The sequence below is a fragment of the Labrus mixtus genome, chromosome 22 (genome assembly GCF_963584025.1).
Source record: "Labrus mixtus chromosome 22, fLabMix1.1, whole genome shotgun sequence".
Lineage (NCBI taxonomy): Eukaryota > Metazoa > Chordata > Actinopteri > Labriformes > Labridae > Labrus > Labrus mixtus.
The window spans coordinates 1,376,045-1,402,014 of NC_083633.1; the positions used below are offsets into that span (position 1 = coordinate 1,376,045).

General features: G+C 39.2%; 2 protein-coding genes across 6 annotated transcripts; both read right to left on the reverse strand.

The window, feature by feature from the left end:
• Positions 1-1,102: 1,102 nt before the first annotated feature.
• On the reverse strand, positions 1,103-25,805 carry LOC132956370 (sodium-coupled monocarboxylate transporter 1-like). 4 transcript variants are annotated; one of them, XM_061029781.1, is made up of 18 exons: positions 25,721-25,805; positions 8,933-9,182; positions 7,856-7,975; positions 7,435-7,500; positions 7,285-7,336; positions 7,061-7,128; positions 6,652-6,690; positions 6,252-6,367; positions 5,917-6,057; positions 4,740-4,869; positions 4,535-4,623; positions 4,324-4,433; positions 4,166-4,233; positions 3,885-3,971; positions 2,849-3,054; positions 1,501-1,604; positions 1,323-1,411; positions 1,103-1,241 (listed from the first exon to the last, which is right to left on the reverse strand). In XM_061029781.1, the coding sequence occupies exons 2-18, from the start codon at positions 9,164-9,166 to the stop codon at positions 1,116-1,118; spliced, it is 1,845 nt and encodes a 614-aa protein (XP_060885764.1). In that variant the 5' UTR covers positions 9,167-9,182; positions 25,721-25,805; the 3' UTR covers positions 1,103-1,115. The 4 variants fall into 4 exon arrangements, with proteins under 4 accessions (XP_060885764.1, XP_060885763.1, XP_060885765.1 ...); XM_061029780.1 differs by lacking the exon at positions 25,721-25,805 and having other exon boundaries at positions 8,933-9,260; XM_061029782.1 differs by lacking the exons at positions 7,856-7,975; positions 25,721-25,805 and having other exon boundaries at positions 8,933-9,266.
• On the reverse strand, positions 9,642-21,984 carry LOC132956371 (sodium-coupled monocarboxylate transporter 1-like). 2 transcript variants are annotated; one of them, XM_061029785.1, is made up of 17 exons: positions 21,712-21,984; positions 21,255-21,374; positions 20,379-20,444; positions 20,222-20,273; positions 20,041-20,108; positions 19,891-19,929; positions 19,353-19,468; positions 13,472-13,576; positions 13,016-13,145; positions 12,521-12,609; positions 12,304-12,413; positions 11,662-11,729; positions 11,405-11,491; positions 10,899-11,116; positions 10,148-10,251; positions 9,952-10,040; positions 9,642-9,868 (listed from the first exon to the last, which is right to left on the reverse strand). In XM_061029785.1, the coding sequence occupies exons 1-17, from the start codon at positions 21,943-21,945 to the stop codon at positions 9,749-9,751; spliced, it is 1,815 nt and encodes a 604-aa protein (XP_060885768.1). In that variant the 5' UTR covers positions 21,946-21,984; the 3' UTR covers positions 9,642-9,748. The 2 variants fall into 2 exon arrangements, with proteins under 2 accessions (XP_060885768.1, XP_060885767.1); XM_061029784.1 differs by having other exon boundaries at positions 13,436-13,576.
• Positions 25,806-25,970: the final 165 nt, after the last annotated feature.

Below are 25,970 nucleotides of genomic sequence, written 5' to 3' on the forward strand. Positions count from 1 at the left end.
CACATACACAAAGACACACAACCTTTTTTATTTTATTTTATTTTTCCTTTTTGTTTCCTTTCTGTATAACTATCACAACTTATTTATGAATTTATTTTCCTCTTACCATCAAATTTAATCTTTTTTTTTATTACTATTATTATTATTATTATTGTCTTTAGCCACCATTTCATTATGACCTATTTATTGATTTATTTCCTCTCCCCCCTTATATTCATATCATATTTATCATCATAAATTCTCATCACAGACACTCTCATTTTTCATGCATTTCTTTTTGTTTTATTTATTTCTTTTCTCTTTCTCTTTCCCCAATCCAGGTGATTTGCCTTGTTTTATTCGTCTCCCCTGTCTCCTACATACTTTTGTTCTTGTCATATCCCTCACTTGTCTTGTATTGTTCTGCATCACCTAATAATTGTTAAAAACATTTGTGGATGTTTTCATTCCATTGGATTACACATAGCATTGATATAAAGGAAAATATTCTCATTATACTGTTGCTTCAGACACTACTTCCGCGTTGTTTATTTACATCACGTCTTACCTCGGGAAATCCCCCGCGCCCCCTCCCCTCTGACAGGGAAAGTCCCCCGCTGTGAGGAGCATATGTGAACGGCTAGTTCGGGAGAATCTCCGGAGAAGTCCTCCTGTAAATATCTAGATATTATCCAGAGTGCATATGTGAAAACGGCTCAACAGATACAGGCACTCTTTTGTCCCCAGTGCCAAGTCCCTTTTTAATTGAAGTCACGGGGGAAATAGTTGTATTGGTTATGCTGTTTAGTGATGCCGATGCTGTTGTTGTATTTCAGTTTACAAAAAAAGCACATGACGAATAGTATAATATTATCATGTACTGTCATGGTAAATATAGGGATGTCTGTGGCTCAGTTGGTAGAGTCGTTGTCTCCCAACCGTGAGGTCCAGGGTTTGATCCCCAGCTCCTGCAGCCAAACTGCGTTGCCGGCATATGAGTGTGCATGAATGGGATAAGTTACCTCTGATGATCTCACTACTTAGGAGCCTATACCATCAGTGTGTGAATGGGTGGGTGTGACATGGGTGTAAAAAGCGCTTTGAGTAGTCAGAAGACTAGAAAAGCGCTAAACCATTTAATGGCTAACATTCATTGTGTTATCAGGGATACTGCTTCTTAAGTCCATCTCAGTGTCACAGAAAGCCGTTTTTGTATTCCCAAGTTTCTCCGTTGGGACAACACCCCCTTTTCTTCTCATGACCTGAAAAGGAAAAGAAGCAGTCAGCAGATGTCATCAGTCTGTAGCTTCTTATACAGTAGTTGTCCTTTTTGCACCACTCACTTTGTCGAGGAAAAGCTTGAAGAGGTGATAGGAAATTGTATCTTCTTTTAATAATGTAAGCCTGGAATCCACCCTCTCACTCAAGCCTCCTGAAAAAAAATAACACAAGGTCAATAAAAGGACAAGTTCATAGACAGATCTGACTCCAATACTCCACTCGGCGAGAAAATGTATTCACCTGTAATCAGGCTGACAATCAGCCCCACACTAATGGCTGCTACAGTTCCAATTAGATTGAAGTACAGATAAGAAGGAGAGTGCCAGTTTCCTTCCACTGGATGTCTGTTGGAGGGAAGAACAGTTCATGTCAATGTGATATAAAAAAGAAGTGACATTTTGGAAATTCCTATATATGTGATGTTCAGTTTGAGCACTCCAGCAGTGATATAGACAAACATAGAGGTTTTGTCGAGGTTGGGCTCATGATGGAAAATCTGCAGGAGTAAGAATTAAGTAGACTTCAACCAGTTGCACCGCATTAACCTTTTATTTGGTGCTCCCTCCTTTTCAAGAGTCTCATGAAGATGTTTACTAAATAACAGGAAATCACAGATGTCAAAAGGATGAGATGGACATCTCAGGAGATCACCATGTTAAGTTTGTCTGTGTCGCTCCCATATTTGTTCAGTTCAGAAATCAGTTCAGTTACAATAGAACATAAATAAAACCATGAGCGAGAAATTCTGATGAAAAATGCCGTGTGGAGAATGTTTTTAGGTTGAGGTGTTTGTGACTTTTCATCAGAAATGTTTCAAGTTTTGTAAAACAACCAATGGTGATCTTCTTCAAATGAACTGTGCTATAATAAAAACATTTTGGAAACATACCATAGCACTGACTTCAAAGACAATAGGATACAAAAAAAACAGGACACAAAACTGGATTTTCTAGGATATGAGTTCTATTAATGCAATCAATTACAAAATAATATTTTATCATACCAGCTAGCACTGCAGTGAAGAAATGCATTCTAACCAGCAGGACATCTGTAAACTCATCAACAACAAGGCATTGGATAAATTAACTGGTGTCTTAGTTTAGTTTTTTAGTCTTACGGCCAGTGGTGTAGTGGAGCTGGAACCTTTATTCAAATTTGGGATCAAATTCTCAACATTATGCCCTCTTTGGAACAAGATGGCTATAAGAGAAACATTCCCTAAAGCTAACCAGTTTAAACATACTGTATGTGAATGTGTCTGTGTGGGTGGGGGGGGGGGGGGGCCTTATGGGTTTAGTGTGGGAGATGGGTGGGGAGAGATGGGTTTGATGCAGTGTTTTAATTTGTAATTTCTTATTTTTTATTGTTGGTAGTTCAAACCTTGATTGCAAATGTTACATTCATTGTTACAGTAGTGGTGAGTGGTACTGTACTGAGACACCTAATTGGGTAAGTTACTGTCCACCACTTTAAAGACTAAAGACAGAAAGTTGACTATGGTGTTAATATAAACCCAAAATAATTGTTTGTCCCATCTGATTTCACATATTGTAATTCTATCAGTCATTACAGTCAGTTACACACTTACCCGCCATCACTGTTAAGAGTAGTGATGCTAAAGATTGGTTCTGTTGGTGGAGCAGTGGTAGTCCAGTTGAAGCTTCCTGTAAAGTTACAACCCTCAGTGGACAGTGGCAGAGGTCGGGTCATGGAAGGTGGGGAAGGGTAGATAATAGATCCAACACCTACACATAAAGACGCGACCAATCCTGACCCAAGACCTAAAAATCCTCCCTTTGGAAAAAATGAAACAGGTGATTAATTCAAAAACTCCAATCAAGACAAAATAATCCTAACATTTAAGGTGAGTGATATCGAAATTATCAATCACCAAATTTACTAATGTGATAAAGAAATCACAACCACAGTGAAACCAAAACACATGAATCAAAGTTTCATGACATAAAAGGTACCAGGCATTGTCAGACTTGGGTGGCTGATCTAGGCCACTGACTTTTGCAGGGGTGGACTGAAGTGTAAATGTGCACACACACAAACATAAAAACACAAACGAACAGTATGTACACTCTCTATCTCAACTATCACAACTGCTTTAACTACTTACATTCAAGTAGGGCCTATTAAAAAAGGTATTACATAACCTTTGAATAGCTTTTTAACTTTCCAAAATAGCATGGAGTGGCAACATTAAAATCCTCTCAGCTTGATTTTTTAAGGACTCAAAGAAATACAGTATGTCCAAAGTCATAATTTATATTTCTAACAAAAGGAAATTCCACATTTAAATATAAAGAAAGCTCATAACAGCCTGTTGCAACACAGCCACAATTGTTGATTTGTCCCACCTCTGACAATGCAAATAGTCAATCATAGTTCAGTATTTTGAGGTGGCCACTGGTTGCCAATCAGATTTCTATGCTGGCCCTGTCCACCCCTGTCTCCGCACCAAGACATAGTCAGGTTGATTCTACATAAATTGACAAACAGAAGTAGACGTACTTTCTTATCCTCAATGGGAAAATCATTTTGTTTTCAACAAGTTATTTTGAAGTTAAAATAGTTGATCTAAAAGGGAAAAATCAGTATTATAAGAATACCCTTACTTTGGAATTGGCGAATGGGAAAAGGATACCCAATAGGAATACACCGAGTACAGGACCTTGAAGGATACCACTGATACTGGTACCTGCCTGTTAAGGAGACACACAGTTCAGCCTCATAAACACATAATACAAATAATCCACAAATGTGCAGTTAGGAGTAGGACCTTAGCTATATAGAGCAGGTTTTTGAGTTAGCCGTTGTGTAACACAAAGGTTTTTAATATCCCAAGAAATTGTTTGAATTAGTTCTAAATTGAGCACTGTCAAAATTGGCGGTGTACCTGCATCATCCCTCCCATGACTGAGGCGAGTCCAGCAAAGGAAATACATAAAACTCCATAGAAAAAACCTGAAACCACAACATGACAGAAAATGTGGGTTAACTCATTAACTTGGGATGATATTCAACTGATAATAAAAACATGGACAATCCATTTACTCAGTCCTTTGGACATCCAGTACAGGTGTTTCTCAGACATGTTAGTGTGCGGCTTGATCAGGTCCTCCAGTGTCACTGTAGTGAGTGCATTGATGGAGGAAGACACTGTGCTGGAGTTTAAATGACAAAGAAAGGTACAGAAAACAAGCAAGAACCATTATTTTATGACAAAAACCAACGCACCAAAAGTAATGAATTATGGATTAATTACCTTAGGGTGCCACTATATACTGCAGCAAGAAATAGTCCAGGAAGACCAGGATGGCTTGTCAAGGTGCCCATCACCAAATATGGAATCAGCTGGAGAGAAAGACGGAAGGGACAAACATGTTGAGGAGTTCTCTACAGTTCTCTGTGTGTGTGTGTGTGTGTGTGTGTGTGTGTGTGTGTGTGTGTGTGTGTGTGTGTGTGTGTACCTGATCAGGAGTGGAAACAAGTCCAGCAGTCCAAGGGTCACAGTTCTTAAAGACAGAGAAGAGGCACAGTCCTGCAAATACTGAGGAAGCCAAAAAGATGCAAAGACCTAACAAGTTGATGAACAGAGCTCTGAAATAGGAGACAAAACACATCACAGACACATTTACGGCATGACAAAACTATAAAAGCTGATGCAGTGATTAGTAAGTCTGGATGCAGAAACAAGCCTGCTTGGCATATTTCATTGGTCATGCAATGAATCAAGTTTCTATAACTGAAAACTCGTATTTAGCCTTTTAGTTCAGGACTGTGATTTAAACTCAGAGGCTGACACGGTTACAAATTACACTCAATGTGATGTAACATGTTTAAGTTTATTTTATTCTGAAAAGAAGTCTATTTGTGTTAGAATAGATGCTCTCTTGTGATTGGCCCTTAAGAGTCACATGTCTGTTCGTCACGTGATCAGTAGCTCAGTTCATGTCAGCCGTTCATGAGAGTGCATGTTCAGCTAAACTAGCCTCTCTATCCAGCGCCATCCTCCTGTGTATGCCTTGGCTCAGATTTGTTTGTAAGTATTTTAGTTAATCATTGGCCATAGCAATATTATATGCTCATATTTTATTGTATTTCATTTTTATTGTGAAGATATTGAAAGGAGCAATTCTGTGTTGTTTAATTTGCAGTTTTACATGATAAAGAACTACTCGGCTGGATACAAAGCTGATTCTTCAATTAAACAAGCATTCAAGCGTGAAATCCACTTGACGTTTTCTCTTCATTGAAGCTATCCTTTGCATTACTACAGTCAAGTTCTTGTGTTTAGCTATCTGGTGATGTGTGCCCTGCTACGCGCTCAGGTACCAGAATTCTCAAGATTAAACATTATTACAGATTCATAAAAAATCGAATATATCACTTTATGCTGATGACATGATTCTATTCAATACAAAGCCACAGTTGTTATTACAAATGTTGAAGTGTCCTTGGCCATGACACTAAACCCCAGATTTCTCCAGCTGCTGCTTCAGTGGTGAGTGAATATGTATACATAGGATTTGTTATCTATTTTTCACAATTTTCTTTTTTAGGCATCAGAAGAGAACAAGGTGAAATCAAACCAGAAGCAAACAAGACATCTTTTCTGTCACAACTCATTAATAAAATGTGACTCACACTCTGGCGTGAGTGATGCTTTTGCAGGCGATATATCTCTGAATCTGGGCTTGGTTAGTCCCATTTACAGCAATCCAGGAAAACGTTCCTCCAATTGTTATGGTCCAAAATGTGTGTCTCCTCAAAGGGTTTATGTCGAAGCTGGTGAAACACAAAACAAGCATGGTTTCCAATATTGTCAAAAAAGAGTTATTGTCCTGGTTTGATGGTCAGATACTATTGCCTTCCCAGTCCATTACTCAATAAAAGTTCCAATGCATGTATGATCACACCCACTGTCTCTGTCAGTGTGTAAAGACGTTGAAACTTAGCATTGCTCTCTTTATCATACTTACTCCCAAAAGTTGAGTCTCCCTCCCTGTTGTGCATCTGAAATGATGGTGGATACTCCGCCTTGTAAGATCACAGCTTTGATTATCACAGATAAGAAGCCTGCAATCATTATTCCCATCTGGGAAATAAAATCAAGACAATTTTGGTTAGTAACCTAAATATGTCTAAGCTATTTCAAGCTATGTTACAAGGCAGATTTATTATGTATCCTCTGTATTTTCAGTTCGTCTATATGGTTGTGATTTGGACAGAATTTAGCTAACATATCCTCACTTTTTAAAAAATATATTTCTGTCACTATATGCTTTCATTGCTCTTACTTTTGTACATTGTACAACAACAATGATTTACAGTAATAACGTGATAATCTTTCCTTTGTATTTCTGTCATCCAGAATTTTACCTGAAACACATCAGTCCATATCACAGCTTTCAGTCCACCCTATAAAAATTTAGATATAATGATGTTACCATGGTATCTCCTTTAGATAATCCAGCCTCAGACATCAAGCACATCAAACATTCAGGAAAGTTATCTCCTATTACTCAAGTACAATTGGAGATTTGAACTTGGATCCTTTGATTTGACCATGAGTTGGAGTAGATCACTGATTCTCAACTGGTCTAGCCTTAGAACCCACCACCAAGTCCTTCATGGGAGTGCGGACCCAAATATATTTCAACCAATCAAATTTATTAAATGAAGATTTGTGCAGTTTGGACCTCAGACAATTGAGGCTATTCCCATTTCTGCTTACAGTCTATGAGTAGAAATCATTTAAGCTTTGTTATATTTGTATAAATGTACCAACCAATGTGCAGTAAAGAGTACAGACAGCTCCTGTGGAAATAATTCCAACCCACAGATTTAAATCCACAACTGGAGAGAGACAGAGAAAACAGGATTTCACACAGTGCTCATTTAATGACCCTTGAACCAATCAGAGTTTGTGTCATCACATTGGAATTGTGTTTAAATTCTGAACCTGACTGACTTTGTCTGACTGCTGTGATTAAGAAACAAAAACAAACAAACCTTGGCTTAAAGCTAAAGCTGGTGCATAGATGACTATTCCAGTATAGAGGATCTGTAATTCAGACATATAGAGAAATACAAACATAAATGAGCCTCAGATGCAAAATTGATGAAAGACAGTACTAATATTTTGACCATCTTCTTACTTACTGCCTGAACAATAAAGAGTATTGTTGTGATCAGACGTGTTGCTCTGTTGAAACGCATCTCCAGGTACTTGGAAAAAATAAACACACACATATAAGAAAAAAATTTAAATGTAGATTTATGTACCATTTATTTCAGTGTATGTAAAAACATTTAGTCATAATCAAGGGAAATTATCATGTGACATTTGATCAGGTGAAGCACATTTATCACAAATGCTATTTTTTCTAAATTCAACAGTATCGTATGAAATGTTATAAACCAAAATAAACAGCAGCGTTTAATACCTCAAAGCTAAGCTCAACAACAACAAGCTTCAGCAGCTAAATGTGAAATCAGTAAGATTCAGGTATAGTAGTAGAACATGATGCTTATTTCTGCAAAATAAATCTAACACTAACCTTAAAAACAGAACCTCTTTTACCTCATAGGCACTGGTGATGGACAGTCTGTAGGAGACTGGGAGAAAAACCTCAGATACGACCATTATTGACAATGTATAGGCCAGTGAAAAAAAACCAAAGATAGCTCCGAAGCAGTACACCTACAAAGCAAGGATTTTTTTCTATTAGTAAAGTTCTCTATTTAATCTTTTAACACAGAGTAACGAATCAGTGACGTCAGACTAAGAATAGAAACTCAAAGTGTGTAATCAATGTCGTACTGCTCCTGGTTGCAGGTCTCACAAATGGTAATTAGTTTACCACTTCCTGATTGATCAGCAACTAGAAAAGCAAAAGATTGTTGGCTATTTGTCATATTCCCCTTATAAGCCATATGAACTCTGAATCATAAGAACACCAAGGAATGGACACACAATAGTATACATTACTTTTAAATAACATTATGTGAGCTTTTCGCACAGTTTTTTTCTGAGGCAAATATCAGCTCTGTAATGTATGAAACTGGGTGCTTCCTTTGTTTATCAGCCACACTGAGTTGCTAAAGTGTAAATGTTTCAGTGCACGGTAAGCCTTTTCTTTCTATGCTTAAAAGTCATCATAAAAAAAATCATAGTATTTAATCTATTCTGTTAAATTAGCATGAAGTGAAATTATGTCTGTTGAAAGATTATTATTTCAGCAGGACTAGCAACATTTACAAGTTTGCCACAGAATAACTGCTAGGTCATATATTATGCAACATGCATTTCACCATGGTTTTTTAACACTAATGTGTGTCCCCAGCCTGTCTACAAACCCCCCAATTATGAGGAAAGTCCATCCTCTTTGCCTTTTGATTGATCAACTTTTCAGAAAATGTGTGCTCAAACAGGCAAAGGGATGTAACCCCTCCCCCAGGCAGGTGAAAAGTCCCACAGCTAGGTGTTTGTTCTGACCTTTGAGTCTACCTTTCCACTGTAAACAATAGGGCATGGAGTGAGAGAGCCCAAGCCTTCAGGTACTAATATGTTTACTATAATGTCTGAGGGGTGTGAAGCAAAATAATATGTTGCTGTGTGTTTAAATTTTGTGAATATGGTGCAGTGTATCAACCTTACATCAGCTGGGTTGGACAGCACTGTGATGGATGACATGAAGTTGGCGGTCAGAGACAGGGAGACAGGCAGGGCCGTCAGTGTTCTCCCGCCTGTTAAGAATTCCCTGGAGCTTTCCCGTCCTCTGCTGTCCCAGGCGTAGTAGAACCCGACGGCGGCAGACACCACCAACATGAGAGCAAACACCACATAGTCTGCTACCACAAGGGAGCCAGCAACCAGAGAATCCCCGGACATGATGGTACGAGTCAGACTTAAACCAGAAGTAAAAATTAGTGAGTTATCCATGTGTTGAGTGTTTGAAGCTTTCAACCAGACAGTGCTCTTTAAAAGAGTGACCTCGTAACCGGCCAATCAGTTTCAAGGTTTAAGGTTTAGCTTTATTTACAACAGTACAATAAAAAAGTTAAATACTGGGAAGCCAATTGTGAAATACAACTTTGAGACCCAGACATTATTTGTCCACTGATGCAAATGCATTCTGTAGATACACTGTTTATGTTTACCTCCTTGTCTTAAGATTACAGAGAGATGCATAAATTACATAAAGTGTTGCAATAATTCTGTCTGGCTGACATGATTTCTATTTTAGATAAAGTCAATATCTTCAAGACACAGGGAAAAAACTCCACACAGAGACGCCTAATGGAAGATGGATTTGAACATAAGTACACAAATAAAATAACCAAATTAGTGATATTTTCTATTGAGGAAAGTTTTGTAAACCATTTTATTTTGTAATTCAACTCCTTGATAGATACTTTTGGTGTAAATGACAACAAACAAACACAGAAATAGTCTGACAGAAGAGCTGGCATTTCATGTGGGAATGCTGCTTTTCGTTATGTCCAGTTCAACATCACAGAAAGTAGGATTAGTGTTGCCACACATCTTCTCTCTGTTCCTTGTCAAGTCCAGCCTGCCTGTTTGTCTTGTCACCTCAAAAGAAAAGACACAACAAAGGATGTCAGCACCTTTATTTGTTGATTGCGATTCCCATAGTTAAATGTTGTTGCACCGACCTTGTCTTTAAAAAACCTGACCAAATGACATAAAGTCGTATCATCTTTCATTAACGTAAGCCTTGATTCCAGCTTTAGATTCCAGCCTCCTAGATTAAAAAAAAAAGATCTATAACAATGTATTCATCATCATCATACATGAACATCAACTTATTTGGAAAGCATACAACTACGCAACAGCATATATTCTTTTTACCTGTCAACAAGCTAACTAATAGTCCCACACTAATAGCTGTTATTGTTCCGATAGGACTGAAGTAAAGGTACGACAGAGAATACCAGTTATCAGCCAGCAGAGACCTGAAGGAGGGAGAAAAAACATACAGTAATACAAATGAAGTAGAAATCTTATAGACAAAACATCAATATCAAAAATTCTGTAAAAGTAGTCCCCTTGCAGATTTTTAAATAAGACATTTTATTCATGTTTGGGCACACAAGCTGCTGGTGTAAAATCAACTAATAGTTTTGCTTTCCAATGCCCTTGATCATTTGTCTTGCTTCATTGTCACACACACACTCAATGTTACATACAACATCTAATAAAGTGTGATTTATTAAAACAGGGGTCCTGACCCTAACCCCAACTAACTAAATTCCTACTACTTATATTCCTGTTAAAAGTTGTTTTGGATGAATTATAGAGAACATTTATAACAGGAGAAAGACAGATTGAATGTAATAATGAATAACAAGAGAGAAAATTGAAAAGGAAATACATTAAGAAGTTATATGGTTAATTTTTTGATAATTGCCATTGTTGTGTACAAGGAGCTTAGGAAATGGTACAAGATGGAGGTCCCCATCAGAGGCATGCGCTATATGGGGGTCCTTGACATTATAAAGTTTGAGAACTGCTGAACTAACTGGATAATATCCTGATATTCTTATGCTACATTTAGCATCAATGGCTGATCACAAAAAATAGTTTTTGGTTAGAGACCTACCTGCTATGACTGATCTGTCCTGACGCTGTGGTGTTGGTGCTGGGAAGTGTTGGTACACCAGTGAAGGCCCAGTTCAAATTGTTATCAGTGGTGAAGTTACAACCCTCAGTGGATAATGACAGCGGACGTCTCATCTCAGGAGAGGGAGGGTACATCAGGGCACCAATACACACCCACAGAGACAGAACCAACCCTGACATGAGACCAGACAAAGCTCCCTAGAAGACATTTGAATCATCAAAGAAGTTTAAATGTGCATTTTAAGGAAGTACGTATTAATTTTATTAAGTAGTTTAAAACATAATGTGCGGTTAGGTCTAGTTGAGAGAGCCATACTGCAAATTCAGACCATAAAAAATGACAACTGTCAATGGACATTTTAAATGATTAATTGAAAGGGTAAATGATTATCCTTGAAGAGTAATTCATTTGTAAAACTGTCATTTTAAATGATAAAGTAAAGTAAGGTAAAGGGTAAATGATTAAATGATTTAGTAAAGACTTACTTTGGAGTTGGCAAATGGACAGAGGATACCCATTGAAAACAGGCCAAGTAAAGGACCTCCAATGACCCCAAGTATACTGACGGCTGCCTGAACAAAGAAAAGGAGAGCACTTGAGTTGCAGGTCATGGACTCCAAATAAGGTACCTTGCTATAGCCTATAAAACTGATTTGTCTTAACAGTCATAAACATCATCCTATAGGTGTGATTTTGTGCAACTAGCAGCAATAAAGCAGATACTCTAACTGAATCACTCCACCTGCAAGATCCCTCCCATGAGTGAAGCCAGACCAGCCATTCCAATGCAGATAACCCCGTATATAAGACCTGCAAACAGCATTGGGAAACAATTTGACATTCAAGTTCTGGCACCATAATTTTACACAGACAACTCATTTTTCTTAAGGTCACATATTATACTCCTTTTCAACATGTTGAAACATCCTGTAAAGTTTCTTGCCAAAAATCCCCTCCAATGTTTTATTTGATCATGCCTTTAATCCCCTCTATTTCAGCCCTGCTGAGAACAGGCTGTTTCTGCGACTGTAGCTTTAAATAGCTGTGTTTGATCAAGCCCTTCTGGAAGGGCTTTGGTGGCTTGGGCTTTCTTGCATCATGCCCTATTGTTTACAGTGAGAATGCAGACTAAGAGGGCACAAAACCCTAGCTGTCCCCAACCTAGGAGAGGGGCCACTGCCCTTTGTGATGTCATGAAGGGAAAATCTACAAACGGCCTATTTGAGCTAACATCTTCTCAAAAGTGGAACAGGAAAAACACAGAGAGGATGGACTTTTCTCCTTATTGGGGGGTTTGTAGACGGACTAGGTACACATACGTACCATGGTTTATTTTGCATAACATGTGACCTTTAAATACTGCACAATATGATTAACCACTCACTCAGTCCTTTGGAGATCCAGAACCAGTGTTTCTCAGGCATGTTAGTGTACGGCTTGATCAGGTCTTCTACTGTCACTGCAGCAAGTGCATTGATGCTGGATGACACAGTGCTGGAATGGACAATAAATACGCAAGAACATTTTTACATAAGGATTGAAAATGACAACCTTATTTTCTGTCAGTGTGCTATAACTATAATGTTAGGTATAATATTCACCTTAGAGATCCACTATATACAGCTGCAACAAAAAGTCCAGGAAGGCCAGGATTGTCTCCCAAAGTGTCCATCACCAAATACGGCATCAACTGCAAAGGAAGGGGGGCACTGGATTATTATGTTATCAGGTGGGGTTGGAGTTGTGTAATGCATGCTTTTATTCAAATTGACATACAGTACATTGAAGCCCAGTACACTCTAAGCAGAGCCTTTTAGAGGGCACTGACTCTAACTTTATGTCTCATGTATTTGTGTGTGTGTGTTTTTTTTTTTAAAGATTTATTTTTGGGCTTTTTGTGCCTTTAATGGATAGATAGGACAGTGGACAGAGTGGTGGGGACTGACATGTGGGAAGGAGGCCACAGGTGGGAGGTGAACCCGGGCCACCCACTTGACACTAACGCACTAACCACTGCGCCACCAGCGCCCCCATTGTGTGTGTGTGTTTTGTCAAGACATGATCACTATGAGTTTCAGCTACTCTCTCCATCATACCTGATCAGGAGCAGCGACCAGTCCAGCTGTCCACGGGTCACAGGTCTTATAGACAGAGAAGACACACATTCCTGCCAACACTGAGCAAAACAAGATGCACAAGAGGCCTAACAGGTTGATGTACAGAGCTCTGGGAAAGGAAAGAAACACACACATAGAGTTTTGTTGTTCACAAATAGGTTATGATTACATGTAATTAATACAATCACACAGGATAAAAATGTTTGCATGCACCCGCTAATTCAGCTAATTTTAGAAACTGAAGTTCAATCCTCTTGAGATGACTGGAAGCAAACTATGATAAATAAGCAATGCAATACCTTAACTTTATCATTGATTTCTTCAGCAGAAAAAATCTAAATCTAAAAGGAATAAAGGAGGCGTTACTGTAAATGGATCTGTTTATCAAACAGGACTCACAGTCTGGCATGAGTGATGCTCTTGCAGGAGATGTACCTCTGAACCTGGGCCTGGTTAATCCCATAGATGCTGAGCCACACAAATGTTCCTCCAATGGTTATGGTCCAAAAAGTGTGTCTCCTCAGAGGATTTGGGTCAAAGCTGGAAGGAGAAGAGAGAGCCCTGTGAATGTCAGTGATATCTTCTTTTAATTGTTGTCAGAAAGTATTCATCACTCTGTTTTTATTCATTATTATTATTATTATTATTTTTGTTCCTTGGCTTTTGCCTTTACATGAGAGATGTATTTTATATTTTATTTCCTATCGTTCTTAAACCTTTTTTTATTTTCCTGTTGTTTATCTGTTGGTCTAATTGTTTATTGTGTTTTTGTTAAGCATATTACTGAATGTAAGTACAAAGCCATGTTAAATAGCCCACCCAGTGACGTCATTATTAGAGCATGCGTGCCTGCGTAATGTGAGCATGCGCAGAATAAAACGGTCAGAGAGAGAGTTCCCAGACCAAAAAGAGATGGTAGCGGATGTGTTTTTCTTCTGTTGATATTAGCCACTAAATGGTATTAGCTAACCACTTTGGATGACTGTAGGGACGCGATAGACTGCTGCAGAAATGTCTAACGTAACAGGTTATGGGCCCAGTCATGCAGGCCAAAAGTACATGGAGTTACACGGCCTCAGAGAAGTCATCATGGAGGACCCGCAGATAGATGAGGACGACAAAGAAGCCCTCGCGGAAGATGAGACAAAGAACGGAGAGGCATATGCAGAGTTGGTGCAATGTCTAGACAACAAGAGTTTGTCATTGGTAATGAGGGACGCGAAACGTGATGGAAGAAGAGCACTTGAGATTCTTCGCGGGCACTATGCGGGAAAGGACAAACCCTGCGTTGTGAGTTTGTATTGTGAACTTTCCTCGCTCCATAAGGCTAGCAATGAAACTGTAACTGACTACATAATTCGAGCAGAGACTATATTCACATCATTGAGAAGAGCAGACGAGCATATTAGTGATGGGCTTCAGATAGCAATGGTAGTAAAGGGGCTACCTGATTCATACAAGCCATTCGTCGTGCACATCACCCAGACAAATGACATTGTAACGTTCAGCGAGTTTAAAACAAAACTGCGAAGTTATGAGAGTACTGAAAAATATGGGAAGAGTGACGGAAATGTAGACGAAGACAACGTGATGAAGACTAGCGGGGCAACAAGGGCACGTGGAAGAGGAAGAGGAAAGAAAATTAACCTGGCTGATGTCGAGTGTTACACATGTGGTAAAAAGGGGCACATGGTAAGGACATGTCATGACGGATTCCAAGCGAGAAGGGAAGAACGAAAATGGGACACACCACAGCGAGGAAGGGGACGCGGCCGAGGACAAGACCGTGAATATGTAAAGAAAGCTGATGGAGAAACTGAGGCAGAGCCGACATCGTTCTGTTTCTTTAAAATAAGTGACTGTCCGACACAAAGAGGAAACAAGAAGGGTCTCATGGTGGACTGCGGCGCCACAACACACATGATCAACGACCCCAAAAAGTTCAAGACAGTTGATAAGAGCTTCAGACCCGAAGGCCACACGATCGAGCTTGCCGACGGAACAAAGGTGAGCGGGATGGCGAAGATGAGGGGAGACGCCGAAGTCTACTTGCTGGACAGCGAGGGACAAGAAGTGAAAACAAAGCTCAAGCAAGCACTCTACATCCCATCTTTTCCTCAAAACATCTTTTCAGTAAAAGCAGCGACAGCCAACGAAGCCGAGGTCCGCTTTAAGAACAATGATGACTGGCTGATCCACAAAGATGGTACCAAGTTCAAAATGGATGTGTATGGTAGGCTGTATTACCTTAACACAGTAGAAGATGAAAATAGTGATGATGTGAACGGGTGCTATGACATTCAGACGTGGCATAAGATACTTGGTCATTGTAATTTTGATGATGTTTCAAAATTAGAAAAGGTGGTAGAAGGGATGGCGATAAAAGGGAAACATGACAAGTCTATTCAAAATTGTGAAATATGCACACAGGGCAAATTTACACAAAACAGAAACAGACAGACAGACACTAAAGCTACAACCGTACTAGAATTAGTACATATAGACCTATGCGGTCCAATAGAACCAGCAGATAAAGATGGGTACAGATATGCTATAGCATTTACTGATGATTACAGTGGGATGATTTTTCCATACTTTATCAAAGCAAAGAGTGACACGACAAAAGCTACTGAAAAATTCATAGCAGATGTAGCTCCATATGGAAAAGTAAAGTGCATAAGATCTGATAACGGTACAGAATTTACCGGGCAGGAGTTCCAGTCTTTACTTAGGAGTAACGGGATAAGGCACGAGACGAGTGCACCCTACTCACCTCATCAAAACGGTACGGCCGAGAGGGGTTGGAGAACCTCATTCGAGATGGCACGATGCATGCTATTGGAGAGTAACCTCCCAAAGCAATTATGGACATATGCTGTACAGGCAGCAGCTCAGATTCGTAACAGGTGTTACAGTAAGAGACTAGAGCAGACACCTTACCGTGTTTTCACAGGAAAAACACCTAACCTATCTAACATGAAAATATTTAGCTCTGAATGCTACGTATATAAGCAGGATAAGAAGAAGCTGGATTCTAGGTGTGCAAAGGGAATTTTTGTTGGCTATGATAAATATAGTCCAGCATATAACGTGTACTATCCTGAGACAGGAAAAGTCCTAAAACATAGGCTGGTGAAATTTATCACCAAAGGTAATGCAGATAGCCAGACTCAGACAGACTATAACATGGGGGACGACATTGAGTGTTATGGAGATACACCACCAAAGATAGCCAACCAGGGTCAGGAACAGCCAAAGGGGTGTAAAGAGTCCAGTGTTGAGACTGCTGAGACAAGTCCCACTCAGACAGTTAGTACTCAGAAAGAACAGGAAGAAAGGAGGTATCCTACCAGGCAAAGAAAGGCTCCAGAACACTTAAAGGAGTACCAGTGTAAAGCTGAGTGTAACAATGATGAGAGTGAAAATGTAGATTATTTCTACAGAGTGACTTATGGTGTACCTAAAACACTTAGAGAGGCTATGGACTCTAAGAAGTCAAAAATGTGGGCTGACGCGATGAAAGAGGAGATTAACTCTTTAACAGAGAATGAGACTTTCACTCTAACCCCACTGCCACGGGGCAAGCAAGCAGTGGGAGGTCGCTGGGTATATGCAGTAAAAGAGAGCCCAGATGGATCTGAAACTTGTAAAGCCAGATATGTCGCAAAGGGGTATAGTCAAGTGGAAGGGATTGACTATAAAGAGACTTTTTCACCGACAGCCAACATGACCTCTGTCCGAGCATTGATGCAGGTGGCTGTACAAGAGGATCTTATCCTACACCAAATGGATGTGAAGACTGCTTACCTCCATGCTCCGATGGACTGTGAGGTATACATAGAACAACCGGAAGGTTTTGAAACCAAGTCAAAAACAGGAGAACACTTGGTATGTAAACTCAACAAGTCACTGTATGGTTTAAAACAGTCCGGGCGTAACTGGAACATGTTATTGCATGATCACCTTACAGAGAATGGTTTTGTACAAAATGATGCTGATCATTGTGTCTACAGCAGAGAATCTGAGAACGAGAAAGTGATTCTGTTAGTTTGGGTAGATGACTTAATCATAGCTGCAAGTAACAACACCTCACTCAGTGATGTAAAAGAGATGTTGAAGAGAAGGTTTAAGATGAAAGATATGGGTCCACTTAGACACTTCCTGGGTATCGACTTTAGACAGAGTGAGGGAGAGATCAAAATGACTCAAAAGAGACACATAGAGAAGATGTTGACTAGGTTTGGAATGTCTGAATGCAAACCCAGATCAACCCCATGTGAGCAGAAGTTAAACTTTGATACTGAGGGTGAAGTTATTGACTCAACAGGGTACAGGGAGATAGTAGGTAGCTTCATATACATTATGACATGTACAAGACCTGACCTGAGCTGGGTTGTGAGTAAATTATCACAATACCTAGCAGAACCAAAGCTACAGCAAAACACCTACTGAGGTACTTAAAAGGTACTATAGATCAGGAACTACACTACAAGAAAAGTGAGGAAGACCTACAGCTTGAGGGATATAGTGATGCTGATTGGGCAGCCGATCAAAATGATAGGAGAAGCACAACTGGATACTGCTTCAGCTTAACTGAAAATGGTCCAGTTATATCATGGAAAAGTAGGAAACAGCCAACAGTGGCACTATCAACCTGATAAGCTGAGTATATGGCACTAGCAGCCACTACTCAGGAGAGTATGTACCTTGTACAACTACTTAAAGGAATAGACAGCAGCAACCAGCATGTACCAGTGAAGATATACGAGGACAACCAGGGGGCGATAGCTTTATCCAAGAACCCAGTATGCAGACAGAGAAGCAAACATGTAGATATAAAGTATCACTTTGTACGGTCTGCACACACAGAAGGGAAAATAGCTATAGAATACTGTCCTACTGCAGACATGGTAGCTGATGTCCTTACCAAACCAGTGATGAAGGTTAAGGTTGAGAAGTTTAAGGGGTATTTGTTTGGAGAGTGAAGTGTACTGACAGATGTAAAGTTTTTATTTTTGTTATTAACACTGTCAATATGCAAAATGGTTATTTTAGAGTTCTGTAATTCTGTTTTTTTTTTTTTTTACCGCTATAGAGAGCTATAAACATGTCTTTGAGTGGGAGTGTTAAGCATATTACTGAATGTAAGTACAAAGCCATGTTAAATAGCCCACCCAGTGACGTCATTATTAGAGCATGCGTGCCTGCGTGCACCATTAAGAGGTAATGTGAGCATGCGCAGAATAAAACGGTCAGAGAGAGAGTTCCCGGACCAAAAAGAGATGGTAGCGGACGTGTTTTTCTTCTGTTGATATTAGCCACTAAATGGTATTAGCTAACCACTTTGGATGACTGTAGGGACGCGATAGACTGCTGCAGAAATGTCTAACGTAACAGTTTTTATGGTTTTTATGTTTGATTGTACATCACGTTGGCCAACTTTTGTTGTTACAAAATGTACTTTATATATAAATTAAATTCCAATGGATTGGATGGGATATAGAGATACACTGATGCATCAGTTCAACATCAGCATCGGCCGACATTGGTCCAGTTGACAGACATCGACAAATAATGTGGCATGAACTGATGTCAGCAGCCAATGTTCAATTGCCAAATCAATTTAATGCTGGCATCTTGTTCACCAAACTACTGATTGAGAGAAGAGGTTTTTTTTTATTGGGAACAGAAGTCACCTGTTGAACAGACTGAATTGTTTGCATTGTGAAACATGGGTGAGAAAATGGTGGCATTGTGGCATTCTTATACCAAAAAAAGAAATCGGAATCGGCAAAATTGTTTTTTCAAACATCGATGTTGGCCCAGATTTTCCCGATCAGTGCATCTCTAATAGGAAAGGGTAGGATTGGATCGGGTTGAGTTGGAACCCCCTTGTTCAGGGTTTAGATGTTAAATGTTCTTTATGTAAGTCTTAAGCTGAGCCTTATTTAAAAAAAAGGTGGTATAGGCATCCAAACTCTCCAAAAAGCTCTTGTCAAATTACAGACTTGATCAGAAAACATTTGAGCCAGTTACATGGTTTATTTTTAGCAACACAGAGAGAGACAGACTGAACCAAGGCTTTGAATCTTTCAGCATCGTAAACACCATATTGTAGAAACATATGACTGATGTTTTAGCAAATGCATTGTACCGTTTTTATTATTCAACTTAATTACATCTAGTCTCCTGAGGGCCAATAATAGGCTTGTTGGCTCACTTTGGCAAAACTGTCACAAATATGCTGCTCCTGTGTCCCTGCTGGTATGTGTGTAATCTAAAGCCATTCCACTGCTCACACCCTGATGATACTCACTCCCAAAAGTTGAGTCTCCCTCCTTGTTGTGAATCTGAAATGATGATGAGGAGCCCTCCTTGTATTATCACAGTCTTGATTATGACAGACACGAAGCCGGCAAGCATGACACCAAGCTGGAAGGAGACATTTGGATAATAACATTTATTTTTCAATCTTTACCTGTCTTTATCAACAATTGGTTCTGATTTACAAATGGTTTCTGTTAGATGTGCAAAGGGTGGACATATGAAGTATAAAGCGTAATACTGAATCGATTTGAAGTCAAAATCAAAATGCTGACAATTTTTAAAATAAATAAAAATAAATATGTTCCATTTTACATGTGTTTTTAGTTTTTTGTTGTGGTGGCTGACAGCTGCTGTATTTCAAACACAGTATTGTTGCTAACATAAAAAGCCAAGAGTTTGCATGGCAACACATAAAAGGATTATGATAGATGCTAAGTAATCCCTGACATGGTCACACATAATTACTGAAAGTCCCTGCACCATCACAATCAGCCACTGGTAATGTTTTAACCCTTCCAGAAGCCTACCTGAATCACATCTGTCCACACCACTGCCTTCAGACCCCCCTGTCACAAAGTAGATCAAGAACAGGTGTAGTGTCTACTATACATCAAAAGACTTACAAATCACATGTGAGATGTTGAGTAGACTTCTGTTGAGCCTCTTTTGTTACATACCACTGTGCAGTAAAAGGTACAGACCACACCTGTTGAAATAACTGCACCCCACAGATCCACACCGGTTACTGCAGAGAGAAGGGTCAAAGTCAACGGAGCAAAACCGAGCAGCTTCAAGTGCCCTCAAGCAGGAATGTTTCCTAAACTGACAGCTGTTTGTAAAAAAACAAAATAGGCCTACCGTGATTTAAAGCAAGAGCCGGGGCATAGATGACGATTCCAGTGTAGAGAATCTGTTCCAGACATACAGAAATTATTCAGATATTAAAAATACCCCTCTGGTGTCTGGTTACCTGTTTTACCCTCAGAGATTATGTGCTGACTGGTTTCTAACTCACTGTCTGGACAATGAAGAGCACAGTCCCCAGCAGACGGGTTGCTTTGTTGAAACGTAGCTCCAGATACTGGAGAGAAATGGCAACATAAAGTCAGTATATCAATAAGATTTCATTAGCTTCAACGTTATTATTATTAACATCCGAGACTCCCCCTCACTCACCTCCTTCAAGAAATCCCTCAAAACTCACCTCTTCATTACTGCCTACAACCACTAACTCCCCTCCCACACACACACACACATTACTTCTTCGTTGTACTGTCCTCATCGTTTTTTGTTTTGTTTTATTGTTTTATATTTTGTCAAAGCGTCTTTGAGTTTTCAGAAAAGCGCTATATAAAACCAATGTATTATTATTATTATTATTGTTATTGCAGAGACTACACATACTGAAATATCCAAATATAAGTTAGTATCCAAGCAGGATGCAAAGAATGTCAAGTAATGTGTCACCTAAAACCAAAAGAGCATAGAGTAAGGGACAGAAGATAAAAAAAAGCCAACTGTATGAACAGTGTAGGGATATACAGTGTAAATGAAGATTTGCAATACAAAGAACCAGTTACTGCTGCTTATTCAACTCAGGTTTTATTAAACAAGCAATTCAAAAAATGAAGCCAAAATGTTCTACTTTGCTTCAAACCTAGAGCAGCAGTGTTTGACCCCTTTTCATCAAATTGAACTCGGGAGATTTTTTTCATTAGCCTACCATTTCCAAAGTCCTTTTTCTTTTGCTGGCCTATATGACAAACCTACTGCCGAGCCTTTCCCCTAAAGGACTCATGATTACCTACAAGTTTCTCTTGTGTTTGTAGGTAAATAAAACATTGAGAAATATTTTGAATAAAACATGCAGAATAAAAGGCTTCAGACTCACCTCATATGTGCTCGTGATGCCCAGCCTATAAAAGACTGGGAGAAAGACCTCAGACGTGACCATCACCATTATAACATAGGAGAGAGAATAAAATCCAATATTTGCTCCATAGCGGTACACCTAGAATGATGATATGAATCAAAATGATTTTAGCTGTTCTTGATGATTGTATCATGCAAAGTTTTCTCATTTATTTTTTCATTGTACGCAGAATATGGTATTATGTTTACATGAGTCTATGATTAAAAAAAATCATAAAAATTGCTTTGGGTGGATAACCTTGAAGGACATAAGCTTAAAACTGCAGTTTTAAGCTTATGTCCTTCATATGTCTCGTTGATTTTACTATTATGTCTTCGCTACAAGTCATGAAATCTCATTCTGACCAATTTATATACTTGAAAAAAATACATCCTGCAGGTTGGAAAAAAAATTGAGATGATGCCTTAAATGTTACCTCAGCTGGGTTGGACAGCACTGTGATGGCTGACATGAAGCTGGCGGTCAGAGAGAGGGAGACAGGCAGAGCTGTCAGTCCTCGCCCCCCTGTTAGGAAGTCTCTGGAGCTTCCCTGGCCCCTGCCGGCCCAGGCATAGAAGACCCCGACCGCAGCGGACACCACGAGCATGAACGCAAACACCACATAGTCTGCTACCACAAAGGAGCCAGACGCTAGAGAGCCCCCTGACATCTTGTCTGAGTGAGACCCAAACTTAAAATGAAGCAAAGAGGGGATACTCTATGAACAGAAGTCCTGATACATGAGCTGCTCTTTCAAAACTGAGACGAGACCACTGACTGTAACCTCTTACAGGTTTTCGTGTGTGTGTGTGTGTGTGTGTGTGTGCGTGCGTGCGTGCGTGCGTGCGTGCGTGTATGTGTGTGTGTGTGTGCGTGTGTGTGTGTGTGTGTGTGAGAGAGAGAGAGAGAGAGCATTCCAGGCATGTTCATGTGGAATCAACAGGCGAGGAGACTGACTTGTTCACCTGACCACAGAATAAAGTCATCATCAGTCCAGTCTCCAGACCTCCACACACACACACACACACTATACTCCATAATGCCATTTTGACTAGATTTGTGTTTAACAATTTTACTAAAGTAGGAATTAATGCTATACAGTCACTCTGTCAGTTTGCATGTTAGTCAAAACTTTGCAACATGTTTGTATGATTTTATTGATATAATAAAACATGGTGTTAGGTTCTCTGGCCAAAGTTAGCAAACACTACCATCCATCTTTCCCCATGTGTTTAATATGATCTCCCTATTTTGAATGACTGTTCCAATATTCTCAAGAATCAAGAGTAAAATACTTTTACAATCCTTAAACCTTTTTTAAGTACCTAAACCTGTATTTAAGTAGAGTTAAGTAGAAAACTCAGTTGGTACCTTTTAGTGCAGGTGGTATAGGTTAAGATTACGTTTCTGACATTTTCACACATTTCTACAAACTGAACATTCCTCTCAGTTATTTACATGCAAGGCCATGGTCTTCACAATCTGTGAACATCATATTTCTGCACTTTGTTTCCTGCCTCTGATATAAAACAGTTTAAAAAGGCAATTCAAGTAAAAACTTGTTAAACCATCTTATTGTTGACACTGTGTCAAAGTGTACCTGAGAAGCAGGGAAGATAAACTAACATATGGATACCTTACATGCTCCGTATAAAAATAAATAAACACACATCGTAACAGGGTGGACTTTTAGATTCATATGTTCTAACATACAAATATCAGGCTTTTTTGTGGTGTCATACTTTTATGTTTTGCTGCTCTTGAAATGGCTCTGTTCAAGATGTCAACATGAGTTTGATGCCACTAAGTTGAAAAAGCAAAACTTCCAGTTTTTTGTAGAAGACAACAAGTTACCATTTTCTTTGCGCCTAGTTGCACCACATTTTTGTTCCTTGCATTTTCAGCTTCAAGGCCTGTATGATGTATAAAAAGAACTCACAGTTCTGACCACATTTCCAACACCTCTAAACAGAAGTCACTGTGCGTGCCTGTCAGTGCTTTTCTGCTGAGCGGCAAAACACATTTTCCACTTGGTATTACACTGTTGTGGAAGATGTAAGATGTGAAAGTACTTATAATGTAGGAACAATTCTAATTCCAACTTCTGAAAATCTAAGCAGCTTTGATGTATACTTGGATTTTTTTATTTATTTTTGTGGAAAAGAGGTCTCGTAAATATCTTGATTTGGCAAAAGATTTGTTTTTATATAAGCATGTTTGAAAATGTAAAACTTCAACACAGTTGTATATTCTGTTCAATGAAGAAGCAGGGACTGGCTTTAAGAATCATTTGTTAGAAATAGCAATTCTTACACAGAGCGTACAGTCTTTCTTTAACTTATTTCATAAACAAATGCGTATGCTGGCCAGATTAAGATCTCCATATCACAAGGTGTGTTTTACAGCCTCACCCTGTAGTTACAATATAACTATATGAACGATGATGGGAACTAACAGTGCTCAAGATTACAGTCTGCATATCTTGAAGTTAGCTTGGCATTTAATTACAGATTGACAGTGCCATATCCAGACTGTTTGAGGGGCAAGTGTAAAAACAAATTTAAAAAGGGCACAACTCGTACAGTATGCTATGAGGGACCAGCCCAGAGAAAGTTGTGATGAGTGGTGACATCAAACCATTTTAAGAGAATTAAAAGTTATAGTGAGTATAACTGCTGCACCTACAAGGAAATTTTACTCAGAATAACCAATTGGAAAGACACCAAGAGGGCGCTTTATCGTTTTTTACCTTCTACAGGGGTTTCCATGAGGACATTTTCCGTGCATTTTTTTTTTCAAACATCAGGGCACAATCATCCCCCTGCTCTCACCGAGTACTAGTACACCACGGTGGTTCAATATTTGAATATTTCTGCTATAGCTCTTCAGAGGACTCTCTTTTGAAGCATAACATTAAGTGTAACCCAAATGTATGGAGTTAAGGTGTAATTTGTTTTTTGTTGTTAATGGGGTGATATTATAAAAAGGAAAGTATAGCTCATGCTGAAGTCATCATTGAATCTCTTCACAAACATCTAGATTTTAGCTCTGTTTTTTTGGTCTTACTTTAAGAAATGCAACTTTTATGAAAACCCATTTATTCTATCTATCTTCACATCTTGTTTCCCAGACTGGTAATTTAGACTTTAGTGGCTCACAGATAGAAACAAAGAATACATACTACTTTTGGAGTAATTTACAGGGACAGTATATTATAGTGTTTCTCACTACACAACCGTTAGGTCAGTGGTTCTCAAACTTTTTAGACTGGTACCACCTCCGAAAATATTTGGCTCTCCAAGTATCACCATTATGGTAGATGTTAAAATACACTGTAGGCCTATTTCTACACACATTTTACGCAGGAGGTTATTTATTATTGACTGTTGGCAGCCACACTATAGGACTAATAAGGGCTAGCACTAGAACTGGCACTTAAACTCCACACAACTCTGACATTGGCCCAAATCAACAACAAAAAAGTGCAGCACAATAAAAATGACAACTTTATACCAACAACCTGTTTGAGAATATTTAGTCTCCAGTGTTTCCCACACAAAGACGATACCTGGGCTCAAGTATATTCCCGACCTGTTCTTATTTAATTTTTCATTTATTCATAAAATTGCTGCATGCGCGAGAGAGAGCGAGAGGGAGCGGGGGAGAGAGAGCGCGTGAGAGTGCAGGCGCGCGCTCCGCAGGCTCCGTGCAAACAGAGCCGCTTTATTATAAGGCTCTGCGTTCAACATAGCAAAACTGCCTTTTAAAAAAAATCCAACAAAAGAGAGCAGAATCACATCAGCTTCAGAGCAGGAGAGAGAGAGAGAGAGAGAGAGAGAGATAGAGAGAGAGAGAGGGTGAGCGACTGTCCGTACGTGCATCTAAAAGTGAAGCTTCTCCTGGCTCCGTTATGTACAGCTGCTTGCTGCCGATTGTGCTGAACTCGAATAAACAACAGAATCTCTGTTAATGTAGACCTACAGCTGCTTTCTGTTGTTTCAGTACTGAACTATAACAGAATATCGAGAGGAGCTTTTCAAAACGTGAGGTGTACTACTGTTGTTGTTTATATCTGTGCGCGCGCGAGCAGATTGAGCAGATTAAAGTTGTTTGTTGCAAAAACTAGATTAATTTAGAGGGGAAAACACATTTGATATAAATACAACCCAATAGATACAATACAGATAAGATAAGAGTGTGACAAAAATAAAAAAAATGTCGTTTTATGCTGAACAGGTTTTTTTTTTATATTGTGGAGATTTCTTTGCGTAGCACCACAGGGAGCCCGCGTACCACCGGTGGTACGCATACCATAGTTTGAGAACCACTGCGTTAGGTGATTCAAAGTATCTATGGAAATTAATCGTTAATCTCGTCATGGCATATTGAGTTGGTCCAGTGGTTAAAGTTCTCTCATATTACGAGGAAAAACAAAATAGATTTACCTTGATTGATTCGAGTAACTTTTTTCTGCAAAATGTCCAGGTCTGTTATTCCTCAGACCTTCCTATGGGAAAAACACTGGTAGACGATATAGAAGGAGATGTTCAGTCTGATGTTATAATGGTTAACAACTTATTTATAGGGGACAGAGACGTCCCCTATAACCCCTCCTCAGTCAGCCTTAAACCTCAGTCAGCCTTAAACCTTTGGGTTAAACAATTACTTGGCCTAAGTGAGGAACGATGAGGCTTT

Coding starts and splice junctions, on each gene's coding strand:
- LOC132956371 (XM_061029784.1), bottom strand. CDS start 21,945: ATGTCAGGGGGCTCTCTAGCGTCTGGCTCCTTTGTGGTAGCAGACTAT. Junction 12,414..12,520: donor GTATATAGTGGATCTCTAAG/GTGAATATTATA, acceptor TGTCCATTCCAG/CACTGTGTCATCCAGCATCA. Junction 9,869..9,951: donor TCAGGTTTTTTAAAGACAAG/GTCGGTGCAACA, acceptor TTTTCTTTTGAG/GTGACAAGACAAACAGGCAG.
- LOC132956370 (XM_061029780.1), bottom strand. CDS start 9,217: ATGGATAACTCACTAATTTTTACTTCTGGTTTAAGTCTGACTCGTACC. Junction 3,972..4,165: donor TCATGGGAGGGATGATGCAG/GTACACCGCCAA, acceptor TCTCCTTAACAG/GCAGGTACCAGTATCAGTGG. Junction 1,605..2,848: donor ACTCTTAACAGTGATGGCGG/GTAAGTGTGTAA, acceptor TCCCTCCAACAG/ACATCCAGTGGAAGGAAACT.